Raw genomic sequence first — 12,402 nt, forward strand, 5'->3', positions numbered from 1 at the left:
AGTGGCTGCACCCACTGAGCCTTCAGGCAGGCGCTGAGCCTGAGACACTGCCACCATCCTATCCCCGAATGTGTGCGGAGAGGCCCTGCTGCCTGCCCTGGAGGGCGGGTCCCCAGAAAAATTGAGGCTCCTGGATCTGGAGCGGGTATAGAAGGTGACTGGGCTCACGAGAGAGACTATGAAGCAAGTCCAAGAATCTTTATTTCATGAACAAAACTACTTGTGTAAAGAGAGTCGAGGCTGAATGGGCCCCTTTCGAAGTGGCCACAATCCAAGGCTGGTGAGAGACGGCGGGTTGTGCTGGGGCGAGAGTGCATCACAGGGAGAGGAGACCCCAGGTCCAGCCAGAGGAAGCAGGAGAGGAAGTGTCGCCGGGGGTCGGAGTGGGTCCCAGAACCCCCTGTCCCAAGCTGTTCCAGCCCATCATAACCCTCACCGGGCGGGGAGGGGGCAGGGAGGGGCTGGGCCCCAGTAGTGCGTGTCCAAAGCGGCCAATGTGTGCAAATCAGCAAGAAAGAGGGGTGCGGAGCCGCTGCCCCCACCTCACCGCCCCCTCCCAAACAGGCAGCAGAAGCAGGCATGGGGGCAGCGGCAGTATTGCTTTACCCATCATGCACGGCGCGGGCGGGTGATGGGGCAGGAGGAGGAAGGCTGGATTAGGGGTGTGAGCCAAGCCCCCTGCCCCCTCCCGCCCTGGAGGCTCCGTTGGCAGGACTCTGAGGCTTGTGGAGGCCCAGGAATGGCCAACCCCCACTGGGGGCAGGCTGTACCCGGATGTTCCCTGTTAGGGCTGGCTCTTCCTTGAGGCGGAGCCCAGGGCCTAAAGGTGAGGGAGAGACAGGGCATCAGGCACCTAACGGCTGACACCTCCCAGGCCCTCCGGCCCCTGCCTGCCCAGCCACCTTACCGGGGCTATTCGGCCACCTGGACGCCCGTACAGTTCTCTTTGCTTTCTGAGGTGATGGCCAGGTATTCCGAGCTGTGGGGGCAAAGGTGAGGGGTACAGCAACCCCACCGTCGGTCTGGCCCACCCCCCAGAGGCCAAGGAGGGTTGAGGTCTCTGTCCCAGGTGCACAGGGCTCCAGTCAGAGAGAAGAGGGGGCTGGCTGGCTGGATCCCAGGGATCCAAAAGAGGCCCAGGCTGCGGCTTGGAGTCCTGAATGTGAGGGAGGAGGTACCTGGGGGGTTAGACTCCTGGGTTCTAGCAGGGAAAGGGGTTGAGGGCCTGGAGTCTGAGTCTGAGGGAGCAGGGACTGGGGGGTTCAGATTCCTGGGTCCTGGGGGGGAAAAGGGCTAGGGCCTGGAGTCCTGTATCTTTGGGGCAGAGGATGCTGGGCCCGAACCCTGGGTCCTAACAGAAGTGGGGGCTGAGAGTCTGAGGGGGGAGGGGCTGGGACCTCATCCCATCTCTGACACCAAATGGTCCCCTCTGGGGAGGACTGGCAGATGGCATCCTGGGCTGCTCCCCTGCCCACCTCCCCACTCAGCTCACGCTCCCCTCTGGGAAGCACTGGCTGTCCTGGGCTGCCTCTCCCCCTCCTCAGCGACCCCACTCACGCGTTCTCTTGTGCAGCAGCCTCCGTGGCAGCGGCGATCTTCTTGTAGCAGTACACCATCTCTGCCACGAACCATATGGTCAACACCACGATGAGCAAGTACATCATGATCTCAGACACGATGGACGCCATGTCTCTGTTGGCTGCAGGGGCCAGGCAGGGTCAGGTGGCAGCCTGAGTGTGCCTTGAGCTTGCAAGCTTGGGCAAGTGGCTTGACCTCCCTGGTCCTGGTCTGCAAATAAGGCCAGGCTGCTTCCCTAGAGTCATCGCTGTTACTGTGATTCTCAATAACCAGCCTTGGACGGGCTTCGGGATCACCCTCAACCTGCCTCCCTGTGTGACTCGAGAGTCCTCTGTGTCATTCAGGTGGTTGTAGGTGCCCAAGAGCTGTAGCTCTACAAGGAGAAGACTCAGGTTCAAATCCTGGCTCTACCACTTGCCAGCTGTGTGACCTCGGGCAAGTGACTCAACCTCTCTGGGTCTCAGTTTCCCCATCTATAAAAAGTGGAGGGCTTCCCTGGTGGTGCAGTCGTTAAGAATCCACCTGCCAATACAGGGGACACGGGTTCGATCCCTGGTGCAGGAAGATCCCACATGACGTGGAGCAACTAAGCCCACGTGCCACAACTACTGAGTCTGCAATCTAGAGCCCACGAGCTACAACTACTGAAGCCCACGCACCTAGAGCCTGTGCTCCACAATGTGAGAAGCCACTGCAATGAGAAGCCCACGCACCGCAACGAAGAGTAGCCCCCACTCGCTGCAACTAGAGAAAGCCTGAGCGCAGCAACGAAGACCCCACGCAGCCAAAAATAAATAAATAAAATAAAATCCCCAAATAAAAATAACAACAACAAAAAATGATTTTAAAAAGTTGATAATCACATATCTCTTTCATGGGAGTGTTGTGAGAATTAAGCTCTAAAAATCCTTAGAATAGTACTTGACATATACATAGCATTTGATACACGTTTACTATTATTAATATTATTACTGTTATTATTGGGGCAGTACAGCACAGTAGTTAAGAGCAGGGGCTCTGAGACCAGACTGTCAGGGTTCAAATCTTATCTCTGCCTCTTACTAGCTGTGTGACCTCAGGCAAATGACTCCACCTCTCTGGGCCTCTATTCTCCTTCTGTAAAATAAGGATGATAATACTCATGCCTTCTCACAGGGTTGCTGGGAAGAGAAAATGAGTTAACATCTGTAACATGCGTGGACGTGCCCACGGTCAGCACCGCGTAAGTGTTGGCTATTCGCTGACGTTTTCTGGAAACGCTCTATCCTTTCCGCAGCCCTGGCTCTTGCCAACACCAGCTTCCTTTCGTTGAGCCTAAATTTAAACTGTAAAGGGAGCGCGTTCAGCCAGGGGACCAGAGTGGAAGGCCACTGTGGCGTCCTCGGCCGGATTTCGCAAGTGTCCACCCCTCGTCCCTGGCCCCCTCCTTCTGGATGGTCAGGATCTCATTTTCCCCGCTGTTCCCATGTAGTCTTCCTCCCCTGGGAGCGGGCACTTTCTGCTGCTACACCCGGTGCAGATGGCACCAATGTTTTCTGGACTACAGGGAAGGGGGGTGCAGGGCTGGATGCTTCTCCCCTGCTTCCCTGCAGGAGGAGCTGGGGACAGGGTTCGTCGTTCTTTCACTCCAAAGATACCATGAATGTGTCCCATGCAGTGAATGCATGCTCTCAGCCAGGCTCTGTGCTAAATTCTTTATCTGAGCATCTCTCTGACTCTTTGAAACAACCCCAAGGATACAGACAGTCCAGGCTTCCCACGTCAGCTGACCTCCGGAAGCACACGGAGTTGAATATATGTTGGATAAAGCTCAATCATCGGAATTCTCACCCCTGCTCCTGGAACTCAATGACCAAACGGATTTAGGTAATCTGGTATCTCCTCCTCTCCCAATCAGATTAGGACAGTGACAGGTATGGCTCTGTAGCCCATTTGCAGGACAAGGTCACTGAGGCCCAGAGGGGGCAAAGTGCTGGGCAAGGATGCACAGCCAGGACTGCACTCAGAGCCAGGATTCAACCCTAAGTGTAACCGACTGTAGGATCCGAGCTCTCATCTGCTCTGGAAAGCTTCCCCAGCCAAAGAGAAACTTGGAAATGGCTGGGATATGTCCAGTGCAGTCTTCATGGACCCACACAGACATCTCAGGAGGTGGGACTCCTCCACTTTACAGATGAGGAACTGAGGCGGAGGGGTCACACTGAGAGGCAGAGGCACCTTCTCTAGGGAGACCTCTGATTTCTTCAAAAACCCCAAATCTTCTGAGAGCTTCACCTGCCTGCCCACACAGGCAGCCCCCAGATCTGAAGCCCAGCCTGCACCTTTGCAGGCCAGATGTCTCGCCAGCCTCAGTGACTGCTTCACCTCAACACCTGCTCCCGTCATACCGGGTGTGTCCAAATAGAATTAGCCAGCTTGTCCCCAGCTGCCAGCCCCATCCCTGGTGGGGGACCCCCAGGTGCTTCCTACCATCTTCTGCACCCCTGCCAGGTCAGTGAAGGTCTCACCACCAGCGCCCACTGCCCCTCATTTGGAAATGACTCAGTTCATTGCTGAGGGATCATTACCAGGAGGCAATACAGAATGATGGGCAATGTTGAAACTGCAGTAAGACAGTGGATTACAATAAAAAAGAATACAGCACGGCCAGTGATGCTAACAATACAATAATATCATAGGGAATGAAAAAAATACTGTAGAGTGATATGTAATGTTAAAAATAGCAATGCTGGGACTTTCCTGGTGGCGCAGTAGTTAAGAATCCGCCTGCCAATGCAGGGGACACGGGTTCGAGCCCTGGCCCAAGAAGATCCCGCATGCTGCGGAGCAGCTAAGCCCATGCGCCACAACTACTGAGCCTGCGCTCTAGAGTCTGCGAGCCACAACTACTGAGCCCACGTGCCACAACTACTGAAACCTGCGCACCTAGAGCCCCTGCTCTGCAGCAAGAGAAGCCACCGCAATGAGAAGCCCATGCACCACAACAAAGAGTAGCCCCTGCCCGCCACAACTAGAGGAAGCCCATGCACAGCACTGAAGACCCAACGCAGCCAAAAATAAATAAATAAATAAATAAATATATATAAAATAAAATAAACTTAAAAAAATATATCCATGCTACAGTATGTTGTCACTTTGGCAGCACATGTACTAAAACTGGAATGACACAGAGAAGATTAGCATGGCCCCTGTGCAAGGATGACATGCAAATTCATGAAGTGTTCCATATTTTTTGGCGGCCGTAATAACTAATGACAAATTCATGGCTAGTGATATATAAAATAAAATTTTCTTTAAAAAAATACTACAGTATGATTGGTGATGATGAATATATACCAAGTAAAAATTTTAAATACTACAGTATGATTGATAATATTTTAGAATACTATAGCATGGTGGCTAATGATAAAAATGTGATAATATGGTTGATAACATTAAAAATACTCTGGTATGATAGATTATGATAAAAAGTTATACGTTTGGTATTGTGAAACAGTATAGCATAGAGTATAATATAAAATATTACACTACAGTGAGTAATGTTAAAAAAGCAGTACCATAATGTGGTGGATAAAAAATACTGGGATATGGTGGAGGATGCAGAAAATACAGGCTCTGGGAAGATAACAGAAAGAGTTCTACATTACGTAAATACAAGAACACAGGCTCTGGGGGGCTTCCCTGGTGGTCCAGTGGTTAGGACTCTGTGCGCCCAATGCAGGGGGCCCGGGTTCCATCCCTGGTCAGGGAACTAGATCCCTCATGCCACAACTAAGAGCCCGCATGCTGCAACTAAAAAAAAAGAACCCACATGCCGCAACGAAGATCCTGCATGCAGCAACGAAGATCCCACGTGCCACAACTAAGACCCAGCGCAGCCAAATAAATAAATAAATATTTAAAAAAAAAAATTGAACACAGGCTCTGGGAGGCAGTATAATGTGGTAGATAATGTTAAAAAACAGAGACTCTACTAGGTCACGGGTGTGCGTGAGTCCAGCCTCCACCATGCAGGTGAGGACGGCATTGTGAGCAAGGGCTGAGCCACAAGGTGGAAAGAACTTGGGTGCCTGACGGGCATCGTGGAGCCTTCCCACCACCTGACCCTTCACCTCAACACAGATTTGAGAGACAGGACTGACAGAGATTTTGTTAAGCCACAGTATTTGGGGTGTCTTTTTACAGCTGTCCCCCCAACTCACACGGGCAGGGCTCCATCATCTACATCCATGGGCGACTGCCCACTCAGCATAGTGACCTATGCCAAAGAGTCACTCAGACTTGTCTCCTGAATTGAATTCTGCTGGATCACTTTGATAATACACTTAAAAATGCTAATTATCAAAAGAAACCCACAGGCTCTGGCTGACAGAGTATAGTGAATCATGCCAAGAACAGAAACAACAGTCACACGGGCTTGGCTGGGTTCAAATCCAGGTCCCAGCTCTGCGACCTTGGCTATGTAATCTTACCTCCCTGAGCCTCGATTTCCCCATCTGTAAAATGGGGATAGGAAGAGCCTCTACCCCACAGTGTGGGTGGGAGGATTCAATGATGGACTCCATGTAAGGCGCTAAAGCCAGCACCCCTCTCAGGGAAGGGTGGGCCAATGCACATTGCCCGTGATGATGTGTGTGCACTGCAGGCCCCTCGGGACTCACTTGCCCTGCTCTTTGGTGGCCCAAGGTCTGGGATACCTCCCTGACTCTCTAAGCCAATGGGCCATAGGGCCCTGGAAAATTCCAATTTACACCCAATCAGAAGATAGTTCAGGAAAAGGGTTCAAGGCAGCTGAAGCCAAAACGATGAAATGGTTCAACAACACCTTAGATCTTTGCTGCTCAGTGTGGGCCCAGACCTGCAGCCTTGGCCTCGCCTGAGAGCTTATTGGAGATGAAATCCTGGGCCCAACCCAGATCTGCTAAGTCAGGATTGACACATCAGCAAGACTGCCAAGTGGTTCGTGCACACAGTAAAATACGAGGAGCACTGCTCTAGGAGACACTCTCCTATCTCCTGCCCCACGTGACAGAGGGAGGCAGGGCTGAGGCCACTTGACAATCAGACGCACCATCACCATTGCCCCCGTGTGCTGAGGCCCTGCTGTGACAGACACACCAGCAACTGACACCCAGCATCTCACTCAATCCTCACCACCTCCCTGTGACATAAGAATGGTTCCGGGCTTCCCTGGTGGTGCAGTGGTTGAGAGTCCGCCTGCCGATGCAGGGGACGCGGGTTCGTGCCCCGGTCCGGGAAGATCCCACATGCCACGGAGCGTCTGGGCCCGTGAGCCATGGCCGCTGAGCCTGCACGTCCGGAGCCTGTGCTCCGCAACGGGAGAGGCCACAACAGTGAGAGGCCCGCGTACCGCAAAAAAAAAAAAAAAAAAAAAAAAAAAAAAGAATGGTTCCAACAACACCAGGAGAGGCAGATACTATTATCATCCTGTTTGCTACAGGACGATCCTTCGGCTCAGAGACAGGGAGGCACCCGCCTGGAGGTCACACAGCGCAGGTGGGAGAGCTGAGTTATGCACCCAGCACTTCCACGGGACAGGCCCGCTGTGACCTCCCCGTGGCTGAAGGGAAATGGAGGCCAGAGCTGGACTCCAGGAAGGAGGTGCTGCTCCCCGCCCCCGCTGCCCAGGCGCGGAGCCAACCCGTCCCTTACTCGCCATCTGTCCCTCCATCTGGCTGCCCATGGGCCTCACTCACCTTTGTTCACCACCTCAAGGTGGATCTTTTTGACGACGCTGGTGTTGTGCTCGTAGTTGTCGAAGAAGAGCAGGCGATACACGTGGCACTCGTAGTCGCCCGAGTGGTTGTAGGTGACGTTGGTGATGAAGATGGACAGGTCCTGCAGGTCCTTGGTGCCCCGGCTGCCATTCCACACCACACGGCCCTCAAAGCGCTCATCCTCCTCCAGCTGCAGCACCTCGTTCTCATAGCGCAGGATCTGGGGGCAGTGGGGGCGGGGTCACCGCTGGGCCACGTCCCCCACCAAGACCTCTATTCTGTCCCGAGCCCTGACACACACACATGCTGACCCATGCGTTCCTCAGTTATCCTCCCGAGCCTCCACGCGGCATTCCTGGCCTTCATTCTCTACCATTCTTCTCCGGCCCCCAGATATGCTCCCCAGGCGGGGAGAGAGGCAGCCTGATGCTGGCTGCTGTAGACCCCAATTCTCCAGCAGGTCCTCAAAGTTTATGGCGCCCCCTCATATGTAATTCAAAATACACATAGCAAAAAGGAGGTCAAAAAAGTTCAGTTTCCTTCTATAATGACCATCTGAGACATTTTTGCTCGTACTAAATAATGGCAATGACATTGATTTTGTGCCATGGGCCAGGTGCAGGAACTCAATCAATCCTCATGCAAACCTCAGAGCTAGAGACCACCTGCCCCCCATCTTTACGGAGGCAGAAACGGAGGTTCAGAGAGGCTCAATGACTTGCCCAAGGTCACCAGTCGGTCATGGTGGAGCTGGAATTTGGATCCAGGTCATCAGTAATAGCACATTGTTGCAAACAACCAACCAACCCCTACCGGAACCCTGCCCCCACCAACTCCCACACAGACGCCCACCCTCCACAACCCTGCCAGGCTCCCACACACCTTGACAAACTCCTCTGTGCCCTTCTGGCGGAAGGTCCACTCCGTGAAGGTCTCAGCAGTGGTCTCGCTGCGGCGCTTGCAGGAGATGCACAGAATTTTGAAGGTCATCCCATACACTGCCTCGGTCTCTGAGTCCACCTCCACACAGCCTCCCCAGGCTGAGGACACTGCGGGGACAGCAGGCTCAGGTTGAGCCGGGGCACCCATCACCCTTGGCAACGCCAGGCTCGCTGGCTGTTAGTTCTCGGGCCCCTCGGAAACCATCTGTTTCCCCTCAATAATGATCAGGAATGGCCAGAACCAGATGCTGAGCCTGGCCCTGCCGCCTGCTACGTGCCCTTGGCAAGTCCCTCATCCTCTCTGATCTTCAGTTTCCCTTTGTGAATGGTGAGGGAATCGATCGTCTTTGCTTCTGGAGGTTGCTGGGCAGGTTCTTTAGGGTAGGTAAGGTCGCAAGGGGCCTGCCACACAGGACACCGCCAATCAACAGGGCTGTTACTGTGGCCAGTAGCAGCTCAGAGTCTTTGCTACCCAAGTACCCCTTCTTCAGAAGGCCACTTGCCCAAAATACTGCAGCGTGTAGGTGGTGGGACCAGATTTCCAGCTGTGTTAGAAGTTCAAGGTGGCAGTGTCAGTTCTACCATTATTGCTCTGTAAGACCAGCCAGCCCCAGAGAAATGGGTTGGGAGAAGGCAAGGCCTGAGAAGGAGGTGGGCACGGGAACCAAGGCAAACCCACACTCCAGCCCCGCTCCCCAGTCCCATAAGTTCCTGTCGTCCACCGCCCCCCCAACTTCTGCCTCAGCCCCCTCTGCTCTCAGGCTCCTCACTTCCTGAAGCCAATCCCACCTCCTATTAGCTTCTCAAAACCCTCAGAGCGCTTTCCTGCCCCAGGGCCTTTGCACCCTCACCGGATTTCAGTCCGTTTGAGTCCCTCCTCCACATTCTTACCTGCCACCTCCTTCCTGCTCACTAGCTAATGCTATGTCTCTCCAGCTCCGGGGCTTTTCCTTTGTCCCTGATTCTTTCCGCTGTTAATCTTGGGGTTTCCTGCCCTCCTCCTCTGCTGTCTCTTTCCATCTCCCTGAACGCCTCTGTCTTTGTCTCCCCCTCTTTCTCTCTCTTAGGGGTCTCTCTAAAGGTCCCACCACTTTGTGTCCTTTTCCCAGGCTCAGACACGCTCTCCCGGCCTCTCGCTCTCTCACTCCACCTCTCTCTGTCCTTTTTAAACTCCATCTCTTCCTGTGTCTACCTGTGTCTCCATCTCTTTCTGCCTCGCTCAAGTTTTTCCTCGCTCCACCTCTCAGATTCTTAACTCTCTCTCCTCAGTCTCTCTCAGGCACACTCTGCATCCCTCTCTCTTGGCTCCCCCCTTACTTCCATCTCTCCAGTCTCCCAGCGGAGCGCTCAGGAGTTCTTCTGTGTCTCTCGCCCCTTCCTTCCGTCTCCATCTCTCCCAGTCTCTCCTTCTCTCCGTCCCAATCTCCGGGCGCCGCCTCCACCCCCGCCCCAACCCCCACCTCCCGCGGCTGTGGGTGTCACATTGCAGCCTGCGGGGCTCCGGGAGCAGCTGACTCCGCGTTTCCTCGCCCCCGGCTGGGCGCCCGCAGCCACCAACCTGTGCCAGCCCGGCCCCCGCCCGCTCGCGCCCACCCGCACCTCCGCGCCCTCCGGAACCCCGCTGCCCGCGCGCACAACTTCTGAAGAGGACTTAGCCGGGCCGGGGGATGGGGTGAGGGCGGCCCCCGCCCGCGGCCGGGAGTCCAGCGCGCGAATCCCGCCGCCCGGCCAGTGCTCCAGCTGTGCCCCCCGCCGCGCGCGCCCCCAGCGCACTCACCCAGTGCCGCGCCGACCACGAAGGCCAGCAGCGTCCCCATGGCTGCGCTGCGCACGCTGCGCCCCGCTCCCGGGCCGCCGGTATTAACAGCGGGGCGAGAGGCGGCGGGACCCGGCGGCGGTCAGAATGTCCCCGGGAGCGCGCGGGCGCAGCAGCTGCGGCTCTGGGACCGGCGAGGGGGGGAGGAGGGGGGGCTCGGCCCCCCCGCTCCGGTTACCGCCGGGGGCCCAGCCCCGGAGCCCGGTGTCCGGGCATCCCCGCCGCCGCGTGGGCGGCGGCCGCTGCTCGGGCTGTTGCGCTGGCGCGCGCAGCCGAACACATTCGCCAGGTGCGCGGACCCCGGCCCCGCTCCAGCTCCGGCGCGCCTGGGCGCGGGCCGCGGTCTCCTGCGCACTGCAGCGGCGGCGGCGGCGGCGGTGGCCCCGGGAGGGAGGAGGGAGAGAGAGAGGGAGGAGGGAGAGGGAGAGGGAGGGGGCGGGATGAATCACCGCGGGGGGAGGGCGCGGCTGCCCAGCCTTTGCCGCAGCGGCCCGGGAGTCGCCCGCTGCACCGGCCTCTCCCGGTGGCGCAGGGACCGCGGCTTCGGGCGTGGGGCGCGTGGTCTGGTTGTCCGACCCCTGCAGACTCCGGGGAGCCCCAGTGTTGGAGTCTGGGAGAGGTCACCCTCAGAGTTACAAGAGGGTTTGGAGATCGGTTGAGGGCAGAGCTTCGGACTTCAAATTATGGAGGTCATCCCCATGGGATCTCGAGGGGAACTTGGCTGGGACCTCCAAGTGACCTCCCCCTCAGACCCCTGGCACTCCGGCCTGGAGGTCACTGTGTGGGAACCCAAGTGGGCATGGGGGGGTGTCAGACTAGGGCTACCCATAATACTCCAGACCCCTCTCAAGCAGGATGGGCACCCTGGATCCAAACCAGAAAGTCGGCTCTGGGGATTTAAGGTGCCATGTTTCAAGCGGAAGGCCCTTCAAGACCCCGCTACCCTCTTTCTCTCTGACGTCATCTTCTACTCCCCTCTCCCAGCCACTCCCCGCTGCTGTCCAGGCCCCTGCTGTTCCCAATACACCGAGCTCATTCCCACCTCAGAGCCTTCACCCTTGCTCACCTCTGCTTGGGCCACTCTTCCCTTAGGTGACCAAGGGGCTCACTTCCTCTCCTCCGGCAGCTCTCGGCTCTAATGTCACCTTCATCAGGTCCTCTGTCCACTCAGGACAAAATGCCTCCGCAGTCCCTTACTTGACCTCCTTTACTAGTTGTTTTTTTTTTTTTTCCTACAGCACTTGTCACTACCTGACATTATACTCTTCTTTATATAGTTTTTCTCCATTCACTGCTTGTCCCTCCAACCCTGGAAAACAAGCTCCCCCAGGGTGAGGACACTGTCCTGCGCACCACTGTGTCTCCAGCACCTTCCACTGTGCCTGTCACATTGTAAGTGCTCAATAAATATTCATCAAATGAATAAATAACCGCCAAGCACGGAGCCCTTCTGGTATGCTGGATTCACTTCTACCTCCCCAAACATTTATTGCACTTCTATTATTAATCCGCATTTTACAGACAGGGAAACTGAGGCTGAGAGAGAGCCACTCCCTTGCCTAGGGTCATGCAGCTGGTTTCAGGTGGATCTGGAATCCTGCCAGGCAATGGCAGGGGGCTTGTCTGCTAAATGGAGAGGATGAGGGGGGAGGCTCTGTCAAGACCAGGGTGGGAGACTTTTGGCTGAGGGTTGCTCCTCAGGTCCTAACTTCCAGTTCTGGGTGGGGTGAAGTTCCAGAATCTCCCCACTGCAGCCTTGCCAGGCGAGAGGAACCAAGGGTGGGGCTGGCCCGGGGCAGAGGGAGAGGAAGCCAGGGACACCAAGCCAGGGACACCAGATACCTTTGTGATCTGGGCCTTTGTGCCAGCACCTCCTAGGCTGTGAAATTCCCATGCAAAAAATAACTCTCTTGCTCTTCTGATCCCTCCCCTCTGATCGGGGGTGGCAGGCAGAAGCACAGTGAGGACAGGTCGTAGGCACCAGGCAGGGGCACCTAGTGACAGCCCTACAAACTGACGTTGGCTGAGCACCTACTATGGGCTTGGTGCTGTTCTAAGCACTTTACTAATATTAACTCATTTAATTCTTCCTACAAGATGGGTTTTACCATTATGCCCATTTTACAGGTGTGGGAAACTGAGGCTCAGGATGGGTAACTTGCCATGATCACATAGCTAGAGGTTAGAGGAGGCTGGCTCTGCCCTTTGTCACCTGTGGTCCATCCTGCCCAATCCAGCCCCTCCTCCAGTCCTCTGCCCCAAGCCATCAATTAAGATTCTTACAGCCTGACTGTGACTTGTCAAAGGTCTCTCTTTACCCCTCCTCACT

At 55.6% G+C, this 12,402-nt stretch overlaps 1 protein-coding gene and 1 non-coding gene across 3 annotated transcripts; one reads left to right on the forward strand and one right to left on the reverse strand.

Moving 5' to 3' along the window:
• Nucleotides 1-224: 224 nt before the first annotated feature.
• On the reverse strand, nt 225-10,217 carry SCN1B (sodium voltage-gated channel beta subunit 1). Of its 2 annotated transcripts, none has more exons than XM_060084989.1 (6): nt 10,035-10,217; nt 8,199-8,365; nt 7,296-7,536; nt 1,558-1,618; nt 908-979; nt 225-820 (listed from the first exon to the last, which is right to left on the reverse strand). In XM_060084989.1, exons 1-5 carry the CDS (start codon nt 10,072-10,074, stop codon nt 913-915), a joined length of 576 nt encoding a protein of 191 aa, XP_059940972.1. In that variant the 5' UTR covers nt 10,075-10,217; the 3' UTR covers nt 225-820; nt 908-912. The 2 variants fall into 2 exon arrangements, with proteins under 2 accessions (XP_059940972.1, XP_059940971.1); XM_060084988.1 differs by having other exon boundaries at nt 1,558-1,699.
• Nucleotides 4,705-4,811, forward strand: LOC132481039 (U6 spliceosomal RNA). Its single transcript, XR_009530746.1, has one exon. It is a non-coding gene; the product is annotated as a U6 spliceosomal RNA (small nuclear RNA).
• Nucleotides 10,218-12,402: the final 2,185 nt, after the last annotated feature.

The sequence above is a fragment of the Mesoplodon densirostris genome, chromosome 19 (assembly GCF_025265405.1).
Source record: "Mesoplodon densirostris isolate mMesDen1 chromosome 19, mMesDen1 primary haplotype, whole genome shotgun sequence".
Lineage (NCBI taxonomy): Eukaryota > Metazoa > Chordata > Mammalia > Artiodactyla > Ziphiidae > Mesoplodon > Mesoplodon densirostris.